The sequence below is a fragment of the Xyrauchen texanus genome, chromosome 15 (assembly GCF_025860055.1).
Source record: "Xyrauchen texanus isolate HMW12.3.18 chromosome 15, RBS_HiC_50CHRs, whole genome shotgun sequence".
NCBI classification, from domain to species: Eukaryota; Metazoa; Chordata; class Actinopteri; order Cypriniformes; family Catostomidae; genus Xyrauchen; species Xyrauchen texanus.
The window spans coordinates 6,580,736-6,606,750 of record NC_068290.1 but is presented as its reverse complement, the minus strand read 5'-3'; the positions used below and the strand labels follow the sequence as shown (position 1 = coordinate 6,606,750).

The window sequence follows — 26,015 nt, the reverse complement described above, 5'->3', positions numbered from 1 at the left end:
ATAATAATCTCATCTCATATTTTCATAGTATATATCTAAAAAAAATAAACATTTATTCATTTTTAAACCAACTGTAGTGTTGACTGCATTTTGTTTTAAAACTATAGCTAACTATACCACGGTAACGCGCTCAATAAGCCACGTGATAAGATGCACAGATTGGCGGTCTCAGACGTGGAGGCAACTGAGGTTCATCCTCCGCCACCCTGATTGAGGCGAGCCACTAAACCAACACAAGGACTGCATTGGGAATTCCAAATTGGGGAGAAAAATAAATAAAATACGGGAACTTCTTTGCCCCCATATTTAGAATTTCGGGGATATTTTTGTTAATTTCTGTGACATTTTTGCCCAGAGTCCCCGTTCATTTCTGACACTATTGACATTGTATCTTTCTAAGGTAAATATAAAGTTTGTATTTGACATATAGTAGCAAGTAAACAAGATATCCACAGTTAAATCATTGCCTACCTGAAAAACAAGTGAAGTTTGATCAGTGGTTAAACGAGTTCAGGCGGTTCCCACATACCTGAATGAAAGGCTATTTTCCAGAATAAAATGAAATATGCAGAAAATCACCATATTACAGTTCTTGTATAGTGACAGGGCAGAAAGTCTTGGAGAAGCTAGAGAAGAGAGGACACCGGCGGCAGTTGCAAGCTGCTGTGCTCATGATGCTGTGCCATGCGGGCTTCCGTTGTGCCATGCACAGCGTGTTTTAGTTTATTTAGCGCTTATAACTTTCTTCTTCCCAAAAATTCACAAATATTATGTTTTTTTTTTTTTACTTTGATATTGTGGTGAAAACTAACTGTAGCGAGGTTGAATACTTCATTTTTAATCAACTCAAATAAAAGTACTATTATTTATTTATACTTAAAAAGTATAGTTGAGGTGGTTTGGGCATCTGGTAAGGATGCCCCCTGGCCACCTCCCTAGGGAGGTGTTTCAGGCACGTCCAGCTGGGAGGAGGCCTCGGGGAAGACCCAGGAATAGGTGAAGAGATTACATCTCCACACTGGCCTGGGAATGCCTCAGGGTCCCCAGTCAGAGCCGGTTAATGTGGCTCGGGATAGGGAAGTTTGGGGCCCCCTGCTGGAGCAGCTGCCCCCGTGACCCGACTTCGGATAAGCGGTTGAAGATGGATGGATGGATGGATTGAAAAATGTACTGAAGTACTGTAACGATATATACAGTATATATATATATATATAACTTTTTTAACTGTATTTAGATGTCCCACATTTTGGTAACAGTGTTGCAAAAAATAAATAATATGTTGCTCATAATGTATATTTCGACCTCCTGAGGTTGATGATCAAATTTTTTTTTTTAAGTTTAAGCACCTCCTTTCATTGATCATTCGCTAAAAGACAAAAAACACTGAAACTTAAGTCCTATTTTGTACTCAGTTTGTGAAAAGTGCCTTATTATGTCACTATGGGCAATCATTCCAAGCTAAGTTTTTGTACTTTTAGGATGTGTTTAAAATGTGACATCACCTTTCCCCTCTGGCAGCAGTTGTATCAGCTCATATTTGGAGGCTTCTTTTGCATTCTGATTGTGCTTCTCTAATGCAGAACTGATTACAGTAGGTGTTTTATTATTACTAGTGACCTGTGATGACACAGAAAACAGAGTATACATTAGAAAAAAGCACAAAAGCACTCAGTCATATTAAAATAGGAACTGACATGAAGTGTCAAAGATCTTCTAATGTAACTCATGAATGTTGCTGTGAAAGGTTAAAAGATAAGAAGACATCTCCTTCTGAAAGCACACAAGCATGAGACTCATTAGACTACCAGAATGCTTCGATACAAGTTGCCGTCTTGTAAATCCATCCGTATCCTAACGATTCTCAAATCAGGTCCCTCCTCTGGTTTGTTATTGGTGGGGTTGTTGCCACAGGACACAGACCGGCGATGTGATTTGACAGCTGTAGTGGGAGTGGTCAGAACAGAAGGTGTGCCATTATTGGGTGGTGGCGACAAATCAACATCCAGACAGGAAACGGAAGGGGATTTCACGTGCTGAAATACCAGAACTTAGAGTTAATAATAAATATTCAAATATTCTTGCAGGAAATGTTTAGCCAAAAATTATAATTCTGTCATCATTTGCAATTTACCAATATTATAAGGAAGACAAAATAACATATTTAGGGATATTTAGAGATAAAAAGATCCATGTTAAGATCCAATTATATCCTTGATTCAATAATTATTTCATCTGTATTTTCACAACAATCATGGAAAGTGCACAGAAGAGATGTGTAGTGTGGATAAATTAGAAGACAAAAAAATACTTTAAAGGGCAATAAACATCCTCTATGGGCCCTAAAGTGATAAATCTGGCAAAGTTGCTGATTACAGTTCGGAAGTCAGGCTTTTAAAGGGCCAGTACTGTGATGTCATCAAAAATAATGCTCTTTATTCGCCGTTACCTTGCAAAGCTTTGAAATCAAGTGATTGACAGGAGAGGGGAAATCACATATGCCATCAGCATCCATTGCTGTGTGTGCCACTGCAGAGAGAGCACTGCAACACAAGAACACAACAATACCATTAGTTTTGAAACATGGAATGACATGATGTGTTTTCAGAAACAAGCTCAACCGTCACAATGACTTTAGTAAGCTAATGTCTATGTATGTTATGTATCGGTATCCATATAACCTTGTTTATATTATTTAAATAGTTAATCGAGGGTGTTAGCACATTTTACTTTCACCGTGGGTTTTGGGTTGAGGTGAAGGTGGTTGGGACTCAAGCTCATATGACTAAATGAGGGGGCACAGCCCCCCGAACAGAAGCCTGTGTCCCCCATTGGTCCCCCACACTCACAATCTCTGTACCACTTTAATTGAAAACTGCACATGCTCAAAACTCAAGCTGGCATCACGGTGCTTAAGAGGTCATGAAAGGAAAGCTTGTTTGTGCATGTTAGAGACTGATCTTCAGAATTGCCAGGAAACAGGAAATTACTCCCTGAAGATAGTAATTTAAATTATTACAAAAGAAGAACATGATCCCAGGATGTATCTCTCAAAATAAGAGCTTAGGTAAATTCTATAGAAGTAAATGGGAAACCACAGCAAATATAATTTTAGTATTCCCATTTGCTCCAACAGCAAAAGAAAAAATCCACCATTACTTTTTCATAATTTTGCAAAAGAGGAAAAGATAGAGAGACATGGATTAGGACAGTCAGATGAGAGAAAGATACAAAATATACTGTCACTCCTTCAGCAAAAATAAAATACAAAAAAAGTTAAGCTAGATTTATGCTGCTAAATTATGCGTCATCAGAGTCATGTAAAAATGCTCCAAACAATTTAGCTGTAGGATGCCACGGTTGTCCAATCAGAATCGGGTATTCCAGAAGACATTTGTTAAATGAATGTGACATTCTTACTCTGGACACTGTGTGATGATCACTGTGGGGTTTAGGCCACGCCCAGGACTCGGCTCGCCCAGTGCTTCAATCTGATTGGACAGCTTGTAGCTACAGAAAACCACATGGACATTTTTTCATATAGTATTCAGGTCATACAGTTTAGATATTTAAAATAAAGTCACAGAAACACAGCTGACCTTTCCTCTTCATGCAGAGTGGGTACGCTGTGATACCATTGAACAAACGACTCGTCTGTCCTGAAAATACTGTTTTTACACGAGGACTGAAGGAGCCGAATTTGAGCAATAACCTCAAACTCCTAAAAATGAGGAAATTAATGTCACAGATGCTATTTGCAGCCCAGTGTAAAATGTTATGATACTACAAGCAACACAGTGTAAACAATGACATGTACTATTTATAGATAGACAGACAGACGGACGGATGGACTGATGGGCGGACAGACAGATGATAGACGGATAGATAGATGGATGGATGAATAGACGAATAGGTAGAAGGAAGGATGGATGGATGGATGGATCGACAGACGGATAGACATTTGGATGGATGGACAGATAGATAGACAGACAGACAGACAGACAGACAGACAGACAGACGGACGGACGGACAGACGGACGGGATGGATGGATGGGCAGGTAGATGGATGGATGGATGGATGGATAGACATATAGATGGATAGGTAGATGGATGGATGTACGGACAGATGGATGGATGGATGGATGGATGGATGGATGGATGGATGGACAGACACATAGATGGATAGGTGGATGGATGGATGGATGGATGGATGGATGGACGGACGGACGGATAGATAGATAGTTAGATGGATGGATGGATGGATGGACAGACAGATAGATGGATAGGTGGATGGATGGATGGATGGACGGACAGACAGATAGATGGATGGACAGATAGATGGATGGATGGACAAACAGATAGATGGATGGATGGATGGATGGACAAACAGATAGATGGATATGTAGATGGATGGATGGACAGATAGATGGATAGGTAGATGATGGATTGACAGATAGATGGATGGTTGGATGGATGGATGGACAAACAGATAGATGGATAGGTGGATGGATGGATGGATGGATGGACGGACGGACAGACAGATAGATGGATGGACAGATAGATGGATGGATGGATGGATGGATGGATGGATGGATGGATGGATGGATGGATGGACAGACAGATGGATAGGTAGGTGATGGATTGACAGATAGATGGATGGATGGATGGATGGATGGATGGATGGATGGACAAACAGATGGATGGACGGACATATAGATGGATAGGTAGATGGATGGATGTACAGATAGATAGATAGATAGATAGATAGATAGATAGATAGATAGATAGATAGATAGATAGATAGATAGATAGATAGATAGATAGATAGATAGATAGATAGATAGATAGATAGATAGAAATAACACTCACTCAGCATTAATGAGTGGCAATTTAAATAAATAAAACTAAAATAAAAGTATGTATTAATGCAGCTCACCCGTCTTCTTTTATCAAAGTTGATGTATCTATTCTGTAAGAGACATAGTGCATTTGTGTTTACATTACGTCTTAACTTCCACTACAAAGTTCACTTACATTATAGTTTTGGTTTGTAATTTTGATCATGTCTTGTCATATTGTGTATAGTCTGTTGTAATTTGACAAACATTGTGAAACCACTGCTATTTTTATACTTCACAGTCTAATGTGCTGATAAATTATATGTGCTGACACATTCAGTCAAAAGTAGTCTCATTGCAAGGTGTAAAATATGCATCACCTCTAGTCTATCTTTGACTGCAGTGTCCAGCATGGTGAGATCCCTGAGGAAGATGCCCAGGTATGGGACTGTGCCCTGAGCACAGGACTACAAGAAAAATACAGCATTAAGTATTGTATTTGTTTACAGTAGGTACATTAAATCAGTGGTTCTTAACTGGTTTTGCTTCAGGATCTGGATTTTACATTAGACACCAAGGTGGCGACCCAACATGTAATCAAAATTGTTTATTTCAAAAGTTAGCTAAAAAGTATATTAAATCAAACATTATTTATTAGTATATCCATTAACTGCATGGACCCAACAAAATGCACAATTATTAACATCTTTTTTTTTTTTTGTAAATGCAACATTAGCAGTTGTATTTGTCCAAGTCACAGATACATTTGCACCATAATAGAGTTTGATTAGATATGTGACCTTTGTTGTCTACTAGAAAAGATATGTGAATTATTTTCTCCTCTCTTTTAAAATATAATAAGCTTATTTATTTTGCTCTCCTAACTATGTACGATTATGAGGTTAGTTGCATTTTATTATTTGCGTTTAGCATTGTTTTACCCTGCTATCCGTGACCCTATCAGAACAGACCTGAAACCAGCTAAGAAACAATGTATTAAAAAGTATAATGCAAAAGTAGCAATAATAAAAGAAATTGCATCCTTGTTTGGATTCTGTTAGATGCTTACCCCTGTGAATCTCCTATTGTTAATTTTAGTGTCATGGTTTGCGAATTTGGAAGTCCCCTCCTGCAAAATGACAGGGTTTTTATTATAGCAAGCTGTATCTGGTGTGCATTTTTATAGAGGCATCAATTATTCAGTTCATCTGAATTCAGTTTCTCTGTTTTCAATATCTCTCTGTATGATATATTTAAATCTCACACATGTTGTGCATTAAAAGTGAATACCAAAACACATTTTACACCCACTGTCATAATTACTTATAGCCTGTTGCAAGTGCCTCTCCTAATAAGATTCAACTTATTTGACAGAAGCTCCACATTGGACAGTTGTCCTTCTAGATTAGCAGCTTTCGAATAGCATCATTCTTTTCTAATATCTTCAATTACAAGTACTACATTTGGTATTAAAGGAAACGTTCCTCCAAAAATAAAAATGTACTCTTACTCACCCTAATGTCATTCTAAACTCCTATGTTGTTATTTTTTCAGTGGAACAGAAAAATAAATGTTTTGAAGAATTTTCATGCAGGTCAAGCTCCACTAAGGACCAAACATGCCATAAAAGCGCAGTAAAAGTAGTCCATATGACCTATGCGCTGTATTCCAATTATTTTGAAGCTATTCGATTGCTTTGTGTGAAGTTGTTATTCACTGATAATCTTCCCTTCTGCCAAAGCTCTAAAATCATATTCAGATACTGTTGTTATATGGAAAAGAGTGAAGTGAAGATTCTTCAAAAATTCTCCTTTAGCGTTCCACAGAAGAAATAACAGCATACAGGTTTGAAATGACATGAGGGTGTGTAAATAATGACAGAATTTTTAAGGCAGATATCATGATGTGTGAGACTGAATCTGTGATTACTCATGCTTATGTCATTATACTCTCCCTTCAGTCCACGCTGAATTGATACAGTGATTCAGCACATCCAATCAGAATTCTACACAGCGAGGCAGAGAACATTGTTTGGTCTGATATTTTCCCATGATTCATCCTCATGCATCTCTAATAACATGTGGAAGGCTGTCTGTATTAGCTGCTATGTGTTGTACTAAAACTGACCTCTTTGAGTAGCTCGCGGCTCTGGGAGTAGTTGTCTTTCTCAGAGAAGACATCAGAAAGTTCTTCATACCTCCTTAAAGCTTCTCTGTCGGCACAGAAGAAAAGGGTTCCAGTAAATTTTTCGATTCTTTTGTCAAAAACAATACAACATTCTTGTATAATGTACATATTTTCTTACACATCAATGCAATTTAAATGGAAGTGTTGGAACGATGATGTTTTAAAGGAATATTTCAGGCTTAATGCAACTGAAGCTCTATCGAGAGCTTGAACTTCATATTGCAAAAACAAACAAAATACATAATGCTTTACAAATGGAAGTCCATGGGGCAAGTGTACCAGAGGGTTTAAAAGTAGAAATGTGAAGCTTGAAATTTCTTTTCAGCACTTGCATGAATTATTAAGTTAAAATGTTTATTATTTGAGTTTTAATGTTGTTTAAATTGTCCTTTTGATGTCAGACTATTTTTCAGGGTGGATAAACATTGGATTTACGTGTTATTCTTGTGAGTAAAATGTTCTTTGCCTTACGGATAATCATGTCACATCCCTTCTTAGTATTCTTGTGCAGATGTCACGTGACAGTTACCGAGTTTACTGGATTTACATGGTGATGACATGAGCTGAAGACTGTGAACAGTGTGACATATTTTGCATATTGACAACATTTGTTTAAAGTGCTCTACCATTTCTCTTTAAAAATGATTTTCTGTGGTAATCAACAGCATGTCACAAATGCTTTCTATTAGGGCTGGGCCACTGTATGAATTTAAAAATGATACCTCAAAATAATAACATTATAATAATATAAAGCATGCAACATTTTTGCATTTATTTTTCTTAAGCATTTTAATACATGAAAAATGCCATGCATCTATCGCAAACCCTTTTAACATTTAATGACATGCAGAATATGAATTATAGATATCTACAATTTCAGTTAAAATGCTAATTCTTGATTTTATCAATGGAATTATTACTAGTGACAATTTTTATATTAAAAAATACATTTGCCATTATAAAAACATTATTTCTCCTATCAAAAATGATGGCATTACTCACAGATATACCTATTCTTATAAACTAATAAAAAGTCTGTAACTGCATTTTCACTAGTAGATATAATAGAAATAGAAATAGTAGAATTTCATAATGTTCGGTCATTTAGTCTTGTACAAAATGCAATTACAAATATCTATAATTAATATCTTACTAGTTACTCCAATGAACTCCAGTAAATACCCTTCCTGGCAGGATGTCGCCCAGGATAAAAAAGGTCCACCCAAATAAACAGCTGGCAAACTCTCGCCAAAGACATAAATTTGTGGAGGAAACAGATTCACAGGATGTCTTCATCGGACACGACGGACAGCTGATTGATTGAGTTAAAATTCCAAACACACATCAGCTAAAAAATTCTTACTTGTAAAAATGATCATGTCTGATATCAATAATTGTTATAAGCATAAAACTCCAATGCTAATATCAACAATTGAATTACAACTAGAAAATGTATATTCTTTTTTTTATTCTCTAATGTAATGTTAATTTCAGATATCTATAATGTGATTGTAATGAGTATGAAAGCCTATTTAGATTAATTACTTTTCAATGTACTGTTATCTGTAATCCATATATTTTTGTAGTCCAGAGATATCTGAAATTAAAATTGCCACTAGTGAAAACAAAATTCCAGATTACATTTTTTTTTTACTAGTTGTAGTTCAGTTGTTGATAAGGAATGGGTATTTTCACTAGTAACATGTCAATAGCTATATTTCTATCCAAGTTACGAATTTAATTTATGTGAAAAACCATAATGTTGCAAAAACAATGTACGAATAAATCCGCATTTCCATTCAATATGTTTTATAGAACAAAATCGCCACTTTCGGAGGAATTGTAGCACTGTGACTCATTTATTAATTAAATACTTGTGGTTTTGAACACGCAGACAAAACAGTCTAGAACATCTTTGTCTGGTGTCTGGGAGCAACAGTGCGTCACACAGTTCCTGGAGCACTATGTGTGTGCTTTTCTCCTTCCTTATGTCTTTGTCGTGCAGATTCGTAATATATTTTTAAAAAGTGTTAAACATGCTCTTCGGCACCGTTCAAATTTGTATTCGACTTATTTTCACTGCAAGGACAAAATTCTAATTACTATTTCTATTTTTTAATCCTTAGGACATCTGGATTTCAGATGCATGATTGGGCCGCTGGTTAGTCCAGATATGAATTAATCATCCAGTCGCATTACTTTTTTGATGCTCATCTTGTATTCCTAATAAATTCAACCATAGGAGTTTATTTGGTAAATGTGTTTCCATCATAGTTTATGTGCATTACATAAAAACTGTATCCACCTCCATTGAGCATATACATTTTTATGTGGATTTTGGAGATTTTATTCACATCTTGGTGTTTCCATTTTATTTGCAATATCCCAAAATGTGCATAAAATATGTGGATGGAAACTCAGCTATTTTTACTGGTAAGAACAAGAAGTAAATAGTTGAAATGGACAGTTTGAACTGATTCACAGAAACTAATTAAACCTATCGTCATCGTTTTTGCTACTAAAGTTTAGTTTTAATGCTCTTCATACGTGTAATGAGCGAGACAAGGAAGGGTCGTAGAACTAGTCAGAAGACACGATATTTAGAAACGTAATGGCCAAATAAAAAGCACAATTCAATTAGAATAATCACAATATGCATAATGTTGCTTATTTTTATATAGCCAGTGTTCATAAACATTTTGTGAATATTCAAAATATCGACCTGCGTTGATGTCCATTGAGCTTAAGTTGTAGTGAACCTGTAAAATTCCTTTAATGTATAAAAGAGCAGTTCTCCAAACAAAACATATACCTGTCTGTATCCTGCCATGTCTTTCTCAGTCTGTGGATGGAGTTACTCTGCAGAGCTGATAGAATCGCATACAGTGAAGAGAAGTTTTTCCTCGTTCTGCAGGCCTGTTCAGGAGACAAACCACAGTCAACTGTGAGTCCCTTGTCCTGGCTGATGACATCATCCATGTCTGTGTAAACTGCACTGACCTCTGCAACACTGATCCATTTCTCCAACAGCCGTGCCCTCTGTTGGCTCTTTAGACCCGTGTTCCACAAACACGAGGCTGTTACAGCGTTAGCTAAACGATTAAATTGCTTGATAGTGGCTCTGACCGACCAGCACGCTCCTTCCTGTCCTTTCTTATCTCTTTGAGACCAAAGAGAGCCCAGACAGTGGTGGGGCACCAACTTAAGAAACAGCTCCTAAAGGAAAAGCACAAGGATTTTATTAAGAATGTTACTGACAGGTCAGATGTTCATTAGAGTACATTACATGTTTATTCTATGGTCACCGTCTCAATCCTGGTGAGCTGTTCTGCGATCAAACTTGATGGAAAGCCCAGGATGCTGGTGGCATCAAATTCAGAGGGGTCAGGAGGGGAGGTCACATTTTTTAGAGGATCTGTACGAGATGAATATGTAAAAATGGTCAAGAAGACTTTTATTATTTTAATGTCCAGCATGGTTGACAGATAGTCTAGTGCGTGATGCTGCAAATGACACAATGGCCTCCACTGTCTGCCGCAAAAGCAGCTATATAATGCTTTGTCAAAGGGACAAATATTGTGAAATATCCTGACCTGACAGAGAGCCAGACAGCAGTGTTCTCTCACTCAGCTCTTCAGATATCCTCAGCAGTTGGCCTTTGATTTCGGCCCCTGGGGTGTCTGTGGGAAGGAGGGGGGCCAACCGCAACAGGCAGGACGGATCACTCAAAGAGCGGAAATCCGCGGGATAGTCACTCAACCACGTGCTGAACACCGTACACACGGCTCTGAACACAGCAGTCAATAATTTAACTTTCATAATGCAGGTTAAACAGGCTCAATGTATAGCTTTAGTGTTTTTAAAACATACTTGTTGAACATCTGATGCGTGCTACTTTTACACTCCCCAGGAGGATTTTCCAATCTAGAAAATAAAGTTCACATGGAATTTAAAAAGAATAAAGACAGCGGAGCGATATGAGAGACTTGAAACTAAGACAGTATTATACAAACAATGTGACCACAGAATGATGCAACTAACCAATCATAATTGAGTTTTCCAGGAGCCAAGTAAGAAGGGATAATGTGCAGTCATCCGGTCAATATTACAAAATTAACCCTCAAACAAGGGTAGAACAAGTTACATTATTCATGCTACAGCTACTTGCAAAAATAAATGTGTAAATGGACATGAAATATTTATTTGTGTTTACATTAATTTATAATACCAGAAGAAATAGACTGCAGAGTAAAACGAGAGAAATAAAACTAGCACAGCTATGTTGGAAATCAGTTGCATGGGACAACAATAAATTATACACTTAAACGGTCATTATTATACAAACGTTTGACCGTTGAATGCTACGACTGACCAATTCAAACTGAGCAGGTTCTTCCACTAAAAAAGCAAGATGCAGTACAATAAATATAAGGGGCTGTTCTAACCAAACACATTGTGCTAAAAGAAAATTGCTAGACTTAACACAACTAATATGAGGGGTTGTTTATACCAAACATGTTAAAACCACTGAATATAAGGGGATGTTCAAACTGAATGCGTTCTTGTGCTAAAATAAAACTGCATGCAGTGCTGTAAGTTTAAGAGGCTGTTCAAACTAAATTGTTCTTTGCTTAAAAAGCAAGACGCAGTGCAACAAACAGGGCCTATAAGAGGCTGTTCAAAACCCAAATGCATTGCTGTGCTAAAAAGAGAGATGGAGGCCATTCAAGGCATTCATGTGCTAAAAAATAAAATACAGATGCAGCATAATAGATATCGTGGTTCAAACCGATTTAGCACGATCTTGTGCTAAATCATCAAGACACCGCACTACATATAGAATAGAGGTCTTGAGACACATTTTAAAATGTTGTAGAAATCTGACACAGTGTCTAAAAAACACAACACTAGCATGAGAATTTTTTTTTTTTTTATCTAAGTGCATGTTTACTTAGGAAAACAACTGTAAAAACAGCTTGGACAGACAAAAAATGCATTTGGAGTGAACGGCTCCTAAGAGAATGCAATGTTTCGTGATGCACTTCTTAATGTTGCTTTTCTTTGTAAACCTGACAGACCATCTAAAAAAAAAACGTGCCACTCCTGCGCAAGATGCTGAACAAAAACCAAAAAGTAAATCATCTGTGTAACACATTTTTACATAGAAAAACAATTGAAAAAAGAGTGCGGACAGACGCCAATGCACGTTCGGTGCGTATGGGGCCTTGCAGCAACTAATCAAGAATGCTACCTGTCGATCAGGATTTCCAGCACTCTCTGGGTGGAAGTAAAGGTGCGATAGGTGGAGAGGAAGATAGAGATAAAGGAAGAGTCGCCCATGGAGAAGGAGTGAAGGAGATGCAGGACGAGCTTTTCCTCTGTTCCTGCTTTGACGTTCTGGGAGCGGGATACTCTGGACTGCGAAGACAGGGACAAAGAAATGAGGACAGGACTTATAGAAAACACATCAGTGAAAGAGGGAGATGCGTTTTACCAAGGGGCCTGTGGGAGAACCATGTTTCACCACGACAGTGTAGATGATACCGTCTTCCTCCAGTTCGGACACAGTGGACTGAACCAAAGAGAAATCAAAGTAAGAAGGCATTTAGCTGATAATCTAATTTAGAGTGACTCACATGTATTATAAGGCTTTGGGATTAAAAGGAATAGTTTACAGCCAAAAAAGAAAAAAGAAAATTCTGTCATTATTGACTCACTTTCATGTTGTTCCAAACCCCTAAGACTTTCTTTCGTCTGTGGAATGTCATGCAAACTTTTACTTTCCATTTACTTTCATTGTGTGGAAAAAAAGATGCACTGAAAGTGAATGTTGACTGAGGCTAACCTCGTTTTGTGTTGTGATTTGTAGTTAAAGGAAGGAAGTACATGTTTGGAACAACATGAGGGTGACTAAATGATGACATAATTTTCCTTTTTGGCTGAACTTTCCCTTTAAGATCCAGTCTTACCAGGTCTAGAGGACAGTACCAGGTGGTCTTCATCGGAGTTAGCTCCCCCTATCAGAACAGAGAGAAAATGACAACACATCATATATTGTGAAAGTAAACACTGGAATTTGCACTGCAACTGCAAATATGCAAACATATAGAACATTTAATATTTGATGATTAAAAGTTGCAATTAATAGCTGACTGTTTAAAGTGTTAAAATTAATTAGCTATTTAATGCAGTATATATATATTCCTGAATCTTCAAAAAGTGAGAAATGTTTCCCCCCAATTCCTTTGGCTAATATTGGCATATATACATTTCCGGGAGGTACACACTTGACTTGACAGCACATCCTAGCACAGAAGCTGATTGTGTGGAGCAGTGCATGTTTATTCATTATGTGCGATGCATAATAAACACGGGAGTGAAGAACAGAGACTTCACACGCAAGTGGTGAGCCAAGTGAGGGAGAGATACAGGCAAGCTGCGTATGTCTTTGCATCACCCGAAAACACTTACTCACTGCCATCTGATCAAGTGTCAAAAGCGAAACCGTGTGAGAGAGACCCATTGTGTGAGTAATAGAGACTGAATGGCAGCCAGTGTAAATAATAAATTTGAAATTTTAAACTTCAGCTTTTGTTTTATATATGTATGTACAGTATAGTGTCTAATGGAAATGTACACTTCAGTTTCTCTTGCCAAAAAAGTTTGATATGAAGTAAATCTGCCCATTTTATCCAATTATTAAAAAAGTTTGCCCAACTTTTAAGTACAGCATGTCCACTGATTTTAGGGCATGTAAACATATACATATATTTGTATCAAAGATTTATGTACATATTGAAATAATTAAAATAAATGATAACTAACCAATTTCTTGCAAGTTCTTTGAGACAAAGTATAAATTAATTATAATTATGGATGTATTTTAATGTTTGTTTAATGTACCAAGTACAATGATTATTCGCAATTAATCACAGAAAACTGTGCAATTAATTTATTAATTAACACAATGGCTCTGTGGCACTCTCATAACATTGCTTTGTTTGTTTGCGCATACCAACCAGTCGGACAAAGCTAAATTAACTAAGGCTATGTCTACATTAATCCGGATACATTTGAAAGCACTGTTTTCGTTTCAAAACGCTCTCCGTCCACACTAGCATTTTCAAGCATTTTCCAAAAGTTGCTCGTCCACACTTAAACATATTAAATTGCTTAAATTGTGTCACTGCGCATGTGGAAAATCCCTGTTGCATGTACGGTCTGAAACGCAAAAGTCCTCCTGTTCCGTTGCCGGACACCAATTCCTAGTAAACTTCCTAGTAAACATGTGATGGTTGTACAAAGTAACATTTGTTACATAACAACGCTATCAAAATGAGTATCAAGCACAACAGCGCCTGTATAACACAGGCCACCATCTTGATTGTTTTGGTTGGATAGATAAGATCACATGACTGTGTCACATTACAACAAATACATCCTCAGATATATACATTTTCACTACAATGCGAAAACAGCATTTTCAAATGTATCCACTTTGGAGCGCGTTTTCAAAAAGTTTTCGCGGACAAAAACGCCATCTCAGTGTGAGAGATAAAAAGATGCATTTTCAAACAAAAACGTTTTAGTGTGGACAAGGCCTAAAGCAATGATGTGAGTTAAGGGCAGGACTATCTGTTTTTGTCCGAGCAATCAAATATGGGAGGTGCATTCAGGAAACATATTTGAAAACAATCATTGTTTTTGCAATTTTGCTTAGTGATGCTAGTAGTAAATAATTTACACACTTTGCCTTTGATTAAACTTTTACATAAAACACATAGCATATCAGACGTATTGGTCCATGTGTGTATGTGTGTGTGTGTGTAAATGGTAATGGTAAATGGTCTGCACTTATATAGCGCCTTTTTAACCTTAGCGGTATTCAAAGCGCTTTACACTGCGTCTCATTCACCCATTCACACACGTTCACACACCAATGACCGCAGAACTGCAAGGCGCTAGACTGCCAATGGGAGCAACTTGGGCCCCAGTGTGCGCCCCAGATTACAAACTGGTAATTACAAGGGTATTATGCTATAAATGTGGTTTATTAGGAGTGTCCCCATAATTTAAATAGCTTAAAAAACATACTAAACGATGTGTTATTGAAAATGTAAAAATGTAGAAAGTTTTCTGTGAGGGTTAGGTATAGGGGTTGTGTTAGGTTAGAATCTATAGTTTGTACAGTATAAAAATCATTATATGTGTGTGTGTGTGTGTGTGTGTGTGTGTGTGTGTGTGTGTGTGTGTGTGTGTGTGTGTGTGTGTGTGTGTCTGTGCTAATCAGGCAGAGTTGTGATTCAGATCTCAAAATCGGCCTGGTCATTAGATCAGTCTATCACTAATCTGCAGCATGCTTACAGCTCGATTCTGAAAAGAACTCTTTTCTATCCAAACAATGGCTGAGCATGCACAATGGCAGTTGTGTTCAGCTTGACCTTTAAATTTCACTCTGATAAGGGATCACATTTACATGTTATCTCCAACAGAAACATAATGTATGTGCGAAATCACTTCATGCAAAGCCTCAACTCGATGTATGAATCCTAATCCTTTTGATTCACTCAGCTCGTTTGACAGAGATTTTCCATGACAATATGGCCCAAAACAAACTCCCTGACAAACAGTGACATGGTTATTAGTAAGCGTCTAAAACTTCCACATGCTTTCCGTTGGACTGATGCTACATTTTCAGAAGAGATATCTCAACAGTGTCAAAATGTGCTCAGATTTGCAAAGATCCCAAAGTCTAGAATCCAAACTCAGATTTCAATATGAATTCTAACATTTATCAAAAAATTCTTCCAAGAAGAAATTATCTGAGCTTTGCTATCCACAAACATTTTATAGCTCTACACTTTTACTGTATATCAACAATTGTCTCATTCATTTCTCCTAAGGAACTTTAGAAGAAAAATCAAAAACAAAAATGATACAACAAAAGCTCCACTTAGTCTCCTGTTATATGAAAGAGCAACATCTGAACAATAACATTGTTCTTTGGGTTATTACATAAGTGCCTTAAGAAAACTTAAATGAAACAAAACATTCAAACATTACCACAGTTGCACGTAGTAATTCAACCTCAAATTCGCTCGCATGTATTAATCCAATATTCTTTGAGCACGCAAAATCGAACAGCTCAATAAAAAATTGCCACCTTCAAATCAACAAGTCCAGACAGGCAGATATTTGCCAACTTCCTGGAAATCCTCCTTATAGTTTGCTGGAAAACACCATTTCCTTCATGCCTTTTCATTTGCTCGATTTGGTTCTTTAGCTTTCTTCTGGCTTTCAATGGGGTGTCAATTTCATTCAACAAGCATCTTAGTCTATCTGTCTACCCCATTCAAATCTAACCCTCTGTTATGGAGGCATGCAGACACACCTGAGCTTGTCGCTAGGCCAAACCCCTCTACACACACACATCACATGGGCACTCCTGTTACAGACTCTCTCTCTCTCTCTCTCTCTCTCTCTCTCTCTCTCTCTCTCTCTCACACACACACACACACACACACACACACACACACAGTCCTGCTCAATCTCTCTCCCTCCTTCACCTGTTTATTGGTGAACCTGTCAAGAACATGTCTGGGTCATGTTTCACGCCAAAATCAAAAGAAAACAAAGAGTAATTATAATATAAAGCAGTTTTTAGGACCATTAAAAAGGTCATGACTTTTTATATATATATATACTCATTTTGACCCTCTATCAGAACAGTTTCTTTTGGTGCTGCCTCTTCATTAAGACTTGACAGTAAACGCCCACTGTTATGATTGGCTCTCTGACTGACCTACTTTGTGACATCACAATAGGGAGGAACGACTCGTTTTGACAGCTTGCTTATAACAAATGCTGTTTTTGGAGCGAGGAGGAAGTTTTGAGTTCTGAAACTTATGGTATTTTTTTTGTAGAACAATGACCTCTTGTATGTCAAAAGATCAAAGGAAATTGAATTCTTCATGGCATGAATTTAGGTGTTTTTTAGTTTTTGTATTAATTTTGTCAAATTAAATATTATTTAATTTTGACATATTTTCATGACAATTAACCACAAAAAATCATCTTATTTTTATTACTGGAATGCCCCAAAAATCCAAAAATGATGTATAATTTAAATTGTTAAGTATATATGCATCATGCTATTATTTGATATACTGCCTTTATTTATTGCTGATTAAAAAAAAAAGAAAATAGAAAATCAAAAATGTTCCAGTCATTTGTGATAGTAAAGGAAAATTAATCAGACGATTTATAAAGCAATTATAAAGCAAAAAAAAATAAAAAAGACTCAAGAGAGCGGTTCTCTTATAAATTGGACATCATTATGACTTGTGAGCAAAACTTGAACTGTCCAAAAATAATGTCCAAATTTTATTTTTTTTACTGGTTATAAATAGGCTTCATTTTGTTTATACAAATACAAGTTTTTAGTTTTTTGATTTTGGGGTGAAATGTGACCTGCACATGTACTCATGAGATTCACCCTTATACGTGTTGACTAATGCTGATAAACCTGTTTGGTGGAGTTCAAAGTGATGAGTACATAAATATACACAATTGTATTGGCTTTGAATTTCAAGATCGTCAAACTCAACACCTTTCTGTCAAACTCAACATGTTTCCATGTAAATCACCTATCATTTTAATGCTAATCTTAAAATATATAATCTTTTAACAGCAATCTATGACATGACAAATGCCTACTGATAATACAAGAGGCAAAACCTGTTTATCTAAAAGGGCTACTCAACCAAAAGCACATATTGACCCAAAGATGGCGACCAGCAGTACAGGTGTTTGGGCTTTGGTTACACGTTTGCAACCCTGAGTGTGATGTGTGTTAACCTATCAGGATAAAACCTGTTTGCTTTATGGTAGTAATGTTTATATATTATGAAACAGCTGAGCTGTATGTTTCATATTGTAAAAGTAGCTGACTCTTTTAACTAAAGTCACAGGTGAGCCACAGATGCAAAGTTAAATTACTCTAAGCAGAACTGAAACTGGGCCAAAACAAACAATCTGTTCTGTTAAAACATGAAATCATCAAATTATTTGGAAGCAGGCTGCTGAGGGCAGTAAATCCAATAAGTATTGCGTTTCTTGTTTCCAAATCTTTATTTCTCAAAAGCACTAAATGAATTATTCATGGAACAGAATTGTTCATTTGTTAATTCAGAAACAGAATCATTCAATTCTTTGCGATTCCTATCCTTAATAAACAAATAGATATTAATATTTTCTGAACCAAATATGAACAAATAGTAATGTTTGCCTTAGCAATCCCCACAAATGGCCATTTACAGAATGCCCTGCTCTACTGAGTACCTCTCTTATATTCTTTGTTAGGTAACATTATGCAAAACTCCTTCATTTCAATATAGTTTACCAAAACTCTCTGAGTCAGGTCTGGAATTAACCTTCAATTTACATCATTTCAACACATGCTTTTAGCAGTTGGTATTGCATTGTGAAATTTACACTCACTCTTGTGTACTTTTGAAAATGTTGTGTTTCACCTTTAGATTAAACAGGCTTTGAGTGCATGTCTCTGAGTTTCCATGTTTTTTCCTCAGTCAACAGGAAGTGCATAATAACTGTGGACAAACAAAGGAAACAGGACATGCTGTCATGTCATGCTGCCTTTTATCCCCCTCAAACTCTCTTATTCTCTGGCTTAAACACTTTTAGCCTCAATATTCAGAAACGTTAGTCTCAGGGGAGGACAAACAATGCAAGACAATGGGTCAAATTTACTTACCGAGTATACACATGTGGTGTGTAAAATCTGTGTGAACGTTTTAACTTATAATGTATAACCAACTCAAATCATATATATGCAAACATCAGACTCCTGGTGGCATAAGGATACGTTTGCAAGGAGTGACCCCATAAATACACTTGTTAGATGGCCATCATTTCTATCAGTGTCATTTCCATCACCAAATTCTACAAAACAGTGAAAACAGTGCTAAAAGTACCCAAAATCGAAGAAACGCTCACTTATAAAATTATAGTTCACATATTTGGGGATAAATAAGTACATTTTCAAATTCCATTATGATTTGGGAAAATATATGTATATGAAAACAGACATTTTGAAGCATTTTGAAATAGTACTATGTGACGTTTGATCAGTGAAAACCATACATTTTATAGTACATACGCGGTGTTACGCGGTGTTATACTATATTGCCATATATTAGATTCCCATATGGGACAGGTGAGGCTGTGTGGAAAGCCCTTATACAGAGACGATTTAGGTATATATTATACAAATTACTAACCACAGACATGCACTACCTCATCTGGATTAATAAGAACAAGGGTAAAAACAAATACATCCTGTTATGCTACTTGTGTGTTTGTTATCTTTTCTGCGCCTTTCGGATTTGTACGGCTACTTCCAAAACCATAAAAACCTGATATGTCCCTGTCGACTGTGCTCTCATTGAAATGTAAATATATCACAAGGGATCTATTTACAAAGAGCTATTGTTTTGATCCCTCCATGAATACCTTCTCTCACGTCCTCTATTTTCTCTCCCCCCTTTCTTATGTTCTCATCTGTTACTGCATCAACCAAATTTTCCTCTTTTCCTGCCAATCGGAATAATTGCATGGCTGTTACTGAACAGCCTTAACGACTGATGCAATCTCATCCAGCTGTGACAATAAAATGGATCTTAATGGAAATAAATCAATCATTTCAGCCCTGTTGTCGAGAGATTCATACAGGGGACAGATTTTGGGGACATCATGAGTGCTCTGTAGACCAACTGGGTCAACAGAGGTTGTTTTTAGCTAAACAATTAGCCACCCTTCTCCACCTCACCCAAAACATATATAGGGTTGTTTAGTTTTTATTTCCATTTTATTTAAAAAATGTTCTGTATATTTAGTTTTCCTTTCACTTGATAGTTTTTTGATTTAAGGCTGGATTACAACATGACTTTAACACCAATTTAAGTCGGTGCCAGATGACGCTAGTTGATAGATTTTCACAGAACATCACATGGTGTATAATGTCGGTTCCTCTGAAGGAGACCACTCGAGACTGAGCTCTTCGACCGCACTTTAAAGGACGCAAAGCATCTCCTTATCAGTGGCATGTGCACAATCCTCGCCCTCGCCATTCATTGCTTGAATTAATACATTTGATTAAAAATAACTCTTGTGAGATGTGTTACATAAATGCTTGATGTGTAGATTAAGTGCTTAGAAACAGAGACAAACTTATGTAAAGACAAATCCTTTAAAGTCCCAAAGACGTAACCATACTTCACATTAATCAACTTGAGTCTCTCGTCCAATCAGATTTGAGGACCGGAACTAACTGTTGTATATTATATTATATTATATTATATTATATATTTAGTTGAAGTATTTCAGCTTCAAAAGTCAATGCGTTAACATACATTTTTTATATATTTAACGCTGTTAAATTTCTCAGGGCCATCTAGTGTTATTGTTATCTAGTGGCAATTTCATGTTTAAGGAAGCCATGTTTTGAAGTTTTAAAATTGTATAATATATGATGATTTGACAATATACAAAATTAACTGAAATTTATTTGTTGCCATTTTTATTTTATTGTAGTTAGTTTTGGAGACATGAAAATCAATTTTAGTTCAGTTTCAGTTTTTCCCGTCCTGATTTCCTGAAAATTATGCAACTGTGGCGATATTTTTGCAAAAGTATATTACGCAGTTCCGAGGTGAAATGTCGAGGTGCTAAAAGCGAGTTATATTTTCCTAATATCCAAATATATTTTAAGGTTAATGCTATATCGCGTTTTAAATAAACAAAACCTACCTCCCTACCCTAAACCGTGTCATAAAAAGCAAATGTGATAAAAACTTGTGATAAGAAACAGGGCAAAAAGTATGTGTTTATGAATTCAGATAAAATCTACCGCTTTACACATGAATTGTTTGAAAATGAATAAAAGTCATTGTTGTTATTGCACCTCTAGTATTCCTTTCACAAGGATATGGCTGCAACACGTAAAAGCCATGTTAAAATGGAGTGGTGGTGGTGTAGTGGTCTAAAGCACTAAACTGTTATTCAGAAGGTTGCTGGTTCGATCCCCACAGCCACCACCATTGTGTCCTTGAGCAAGGCACTTAACTCCAGGTTGCTCCGGGGGGATTGTCCCTGTAATAAGTGCACTGTAAGTCGCTTTGGATAAAAGCGTCTGCCAAATGCATAAATGTAAACTCATTTTGTGAGAATCTAGGTAAAGTAACGTGACCAGATAAGACCAGATATATTTTTCCAATCATATTCAATCATTTATTTTTATTTCGGTTGACTTAATGAAAATGTTTGAATTTAGTCTTTGTTGTCATTAACAGCAATAACACTACTCTAGACGAACTGGGTCAGCAGAGGTTGCTTTTAGTTAAACAATTATCCACCCTTAGCCCCCTCCCCCTCTCTCTCTCTCTCTCTCTCTCCCCTCTCTCTCTCTCTCTCTTTCTAACTTTACACCCTTGCACACGAGGAAGTTGTGCTGTGTTGACTGCAGGTTATAACCTATACACATATGCATCCTGCCACTGTCATTAAAGAATCAAGAGAGAGTGAGATTTAGTTACCTCTGCATCTCCTCTGGCCTTGCTTTTGTGTCATCTGAGCGAGTCCCAACAAAAGAGCCAGTGTGTTTCATAGTAGACTCTTCTTGCATTATTTATCAAATGCCTGGGAGCTGGTCATGTGACCTGAACAGGGGGGAACTTACGACAGTGAACTGTGAGAGCCTCTGTTTTTAGACTGAGGAAACCAAGTGTTGAATGAGACTAACCTTGGTGTAGCAACTTTTAGTCAATACTCAGGATGTTGTCACAAGAATCAAAGACCCCATGAAATTGTTTGACGTAATTCCTATTAAAACAGGAAGTTGGGGTGGGACATATCGAAGGGCTTTTCCTTTATGTTAAGTAGCCATTTCAGCATTTAATAGAGAATTTTATTGGACATAAATTTGCTTGTTGGATGTGGGAAAATGAGTCATCAGTGTTTTTCGTCCATTTTCCCAGAAGAGAAAGACTGTACAATTTTTTTAAAAACTTGTATGTCTGCTAAAAGTTAATTTAGTCAATTTATAAGTACATTAGTATAAGATTTGCCTCTTTTCAAATGTCTGAATTCTTACTTGAATATTTCACATTATGCACTGTTTACTTAATTTGTATATTTATTCTATTATTTTGATTTGTTCTATTGCTTGTAATTAGTTTATTTGTACTTTATTACTTACTGAACTTCTTTAATGTTATTGTAATAAATTAAATACGTTTTATAAAATGTATTGTATACAATATTATGTACATGTTTACACAACTATTTAAGATTGTTTTAATTTAATAATTATTTACTGTATTATTTAATTATTCTCAATTTTATTTTGTTTATTAATATGGTAAAACTTTCCAATAAGGTTCCATTTGTTAACAACATTAATTAACATGAACTAACAGTGAACAATACTTATTAAGCATTTATTAATCTTAGTGCATGCTAATTGCAACATAAAGTATTCATTTTTAAAATCAAAAGTTTTATATGTTAACATTTGTTAATGCACTATGAACTAACATGAACTAATAGTATTTTTATGAACTAACATTAACAAAGATTAATGATGATGTAAAAATATATTGTATATATATGTAAAATATATTGTAATTATGTCAAAAATATATTGTTAATTGTTTGTTGATGATACCTAATGCATTAACTAATGTTAACAAATACTTATTATATAGAGGTACCCATTAATATTTATAGTATAATTCTATATAACTTTTATATAATATTTAACTTTTTTTAATTAAAGCAGAGTGTTCTGTATATATTATACTGTATCAAGCATATTACTTCTTGCTGTTGTTTCGATTGATATCGTATTCATATTGTAATTGTTACATTTCATTGGTATTATCGACTACTGAAATTTTGGTATTTTGACAACACTAACTAATATCAATGTAATAAGCTCTCTTGCCCCATTTGAAAGCTCCTTTGATTTTAAGGAGACACTTGGCTTGAAAGTAAACTACTGTGAAGTGTAATCTTAAGGCTGCCAGCAGCAGATGATGGTAAATAAACACAGGGCATGAGAGAATACCAGGCGGGGTCACAAACAGCAGTGCATGAGGGCTTTTGCTTCAGGCTGATAAGAAACTCAGCACCCCACAGAATGTCTGAAAGTCTAAAACTAACATAAGCCAGGTCAGTCGGAAAGCAGCCCTCTTTAAATGTACATTTTGAAAATGTCTTGCTGAGTTCCCTCTCCTCCAGTGAATGGGCACATACTGTACACTGCCGCAAAATAAGGTTGTCAGTTCAGCTTTGAGTGCTTAATCCTGATCTGTATACACACGGTTTGGTAATTTACAAGAGTGACAACCACGTTTTCATAAATTCCACATAGTGTGTACAGAATCTAACTGAACAACTAGTTTTTAATGGCAAGACCAGGGGCATACATTCCAGGGGGATGGGGGAGAGGTAACCCCCCAATAATCTAAACAAGCAAGTACAACCCCCAATCAATGGAAACAAGTAAATGCTTCATGCTGCAACCCCAAAGTCTGTGTGAGAAATTCAACCTGATCTCATAAAAATAACATTACTTTGGCAGCATTTTTGTAAAAAGGATTTTACATGGCACCTAACATGGATCATGGCAGTAAAATGTCCACTGTGTGGCGCTAAACTGCACCCAAAAGTTGTTGAGCGGCATCATTTTTTGGTCCGTTCTACCTAACGTGGCGGCTCATTTTGGCTTATCGCGGCCCATTCGGCCCGTTTCACGGACGACCCACCAGTCCTCCCCTGATCGGCCCCAAAGTGCATCGGCCCACCGGGAAAATGCCCGGTATGCCAGATTACCAGTCCAGCCCTGCCCTGCCCTAAACCTTAAACCTAACCGACAGTGTAAAAAATAAATATAACTAACATGAAGTGTTGAAGCAACCACGTCATTATGTGGTGCTTTCGGTTCACGTCTCGACCCGCGTGTTATTCAGCACTCGCACCTCGGTCCTTTGCAGCGCAAGTGTAACACTCTTAAAAAAAGTATGTGTTTATGAACTGGAAATCTGTCATTTTCCCTTTTGTTTAAAATCATTATTGTAGCACCACTAGTGTTAATTTCACCAGGAAACTGACGTGATACATACACTACAACAAGCTATGTAGAAGCCATTTAGTAAAAATGCAGGTACTGTATAGCAATTCTATGAGACTAGGTTACCTTTAACTTAGATATAGTGGGGGCAAAATGCCCCTGTGGTTATTATTTTTTAAATCTGAAATGTCAAATATTTCATTATGTTCTACTACAGGCCCATCTAGTTATGAGTTTAGTGTCGCTACTTATAGATGTACAGTAGCTATCAGACAGAGCTATCAGATATCCAAACGGCAACAGTTGTTGAATGTGCAGCTAAAATGAAATGGTTTTTGATGGTAAACAGTAGAGAGCTGTATTGGGGATGGACAATCCAATCAAATAAATCTAGCAGAGGGTTTATTGTGTTGTAAAATCATGTGCATTATTAACAGCGACTTTTGTATTAGTTCTTGATTTGATTTTATACAGTAGGTAACATCACAATTGTTCGTATTGAGAATTTCAGTTAATTGATGCAATTGCAGTATCGAACATAAACGATAACCCAACGTGTTTTATGTGGTTAGAATTAAAAATCAATTCCAGAGGGCTATTTCGGCCCTTAAAATGAAAAAATACATGAAAAATTTAATTTCTGACACTGCAGCTATATGTTACAAAAGAAGAAAATGTCAATAATCCTACAAGAACAATTATCATATAATACTGTCATAACGTCTTCAATGTCTGACCTGTGTGGGATCCGCCCCCATGTTTTCATTCTCCTTCAACAGCTGCTCAGGAGGGCCGTCGGTCTCTGGCTGTAGGGGCCGATATCCAATGAGGGGCACATCTTTTGAACCCACTCCCGGCAGCTCTACAGCAGATGTTTTCATACTACGGGGGAGCATCATGACACTGCAGTCCCAAAGACAAAAGCAAAGTCATTCAGAGATGAACAGCTCAACAGAGAGTTGTTTGCCCTGGTAGATCATTTGTTTGCATCATTTACATTTCGCTCTGCCAAGAGAGAACTTCGAATTTGAATTGTGGCCCCTCCCCTTTCCCCTTTCCCTCACTGGTATTTAGATTAGCCTGTAGATAGAGATCTCTTTCAGGAAGAGAAAGATGGAGAGAGAGAGAGAGAGAGAGAGAGAGAGAGAGAGAAAGAGAGCTCACCTCATAAAACTCTCTGCCACTGTCATAAAAACAACAAGCAAAAACTTGAAGATATTTTAAAGAAGTGCATAAACATTATGTCTAAGTTTTAGCATTATATCCAGCAGGGAATATATAACAACTACTCTTCTGAATAACATATTCACTGGCCAGGGATAAACATTTGTAAGTACCAAAAAGCTGCTCACAAGGCTAAATTGGGTCATGCCTAACAGGAAAATAAAGGTCCCTTTCATCTAACCTTAACCCTATGGAAGCACACAGCTAAACTGTGTTATTTTCAATTAGTTGGATCTGCCTGGGAAGTATGTATCCAAAATAATGTTAAGCATACAATCACTTGATGCTGTCCCAAAGAGATTCCTCACTGTTATTAATGTCACATTTCTCTATATTCGCATACACTTACACTTGCCTCAGCAATCTTCTCACATATCCTACTCTCTCAACATCTCGCTTTAGATAAGAAACATTCGTAAGCATAAATACTGGACTGAGACGTTGCGCCATCACACCGGACCAATGCGTAAAATAGTACCTGTTAGGAGACCAATATCATGTCCATTCACCCCAGCATGTACAATAGATTCCTCGGAAGTCAGAGTTTGTGTCCGTCCATATCTCTCTCCTCCTGCTTCGCCCGTCAGCGCTTATCGCCCCGCTGAAGGCAGCTGCGCGTG

The 26,015-nt window shown here is 36.7% G+C and overlaps 1 protein-coding gene across 4 annotated transcripts in view; it reads right to left on the bottom strand.

The window, feature by feature from the left end:
• The window catches only part of LOC127656400 (ral guanine nucleotide dissociation stimulator-like 2), a 29,339-nt gene extending 3,324 nt beyond the window's left edge, over nt 1–26,015 (bottom strand). Inside the window, exons 1-19 of one of the 4 annotated variants that reach the window (XM_052144719.1) lie at nt 25,874–26,015; nt 24,909–25,074; nt 12,992–13,039; nt 12,517–12,594; nt 12,274–12,440; nt 10,893–10,946; nt 10,616–10,809; nt 10,328–10,437; nt 10,023–10,238; nt 9,835–9,938; nt 6,963–7,047; nt 5,905–5,964; nt 5,216–5,302; nt 4,934–4,966; nt 3,597–3,718; nt 3,418–3,507; nt 2,447–2,540; nt 1,806–2,033; nt 1,503–1,617 (exon numbers count right to left, since the gene is read on the bottom strand). In XM_052144719.1, the coding sequence (XP_052000679.1) occupies nt 1,503–1,617; nt 1,806–2,033; nt 2,447–2,540; nt 3,418–3,507; nt 3,597–3,718; nt 4,934–4,966; nt 5,216–5,302; nt 5,905–5,964; nt 6,963–7,047; nt 9,835–9,938; nt 10,023–10,238; nt 10,328–10,437; nt 10,616–10,809; nt 10,893–10,946; nt 12,274–12,440; nt 12,517–12,594; nt 12,992–13,039; nt 24,909–25,070 (2,047 nt within the window). In that variant the 5' untranslated portion in view covers nt 25,071–25,074; nt 25,874–26,015. The other 3 variants (XM_052144722.1, XM_052144720.1, XM_052144721.1) reach the window with 3 other exon arrangements.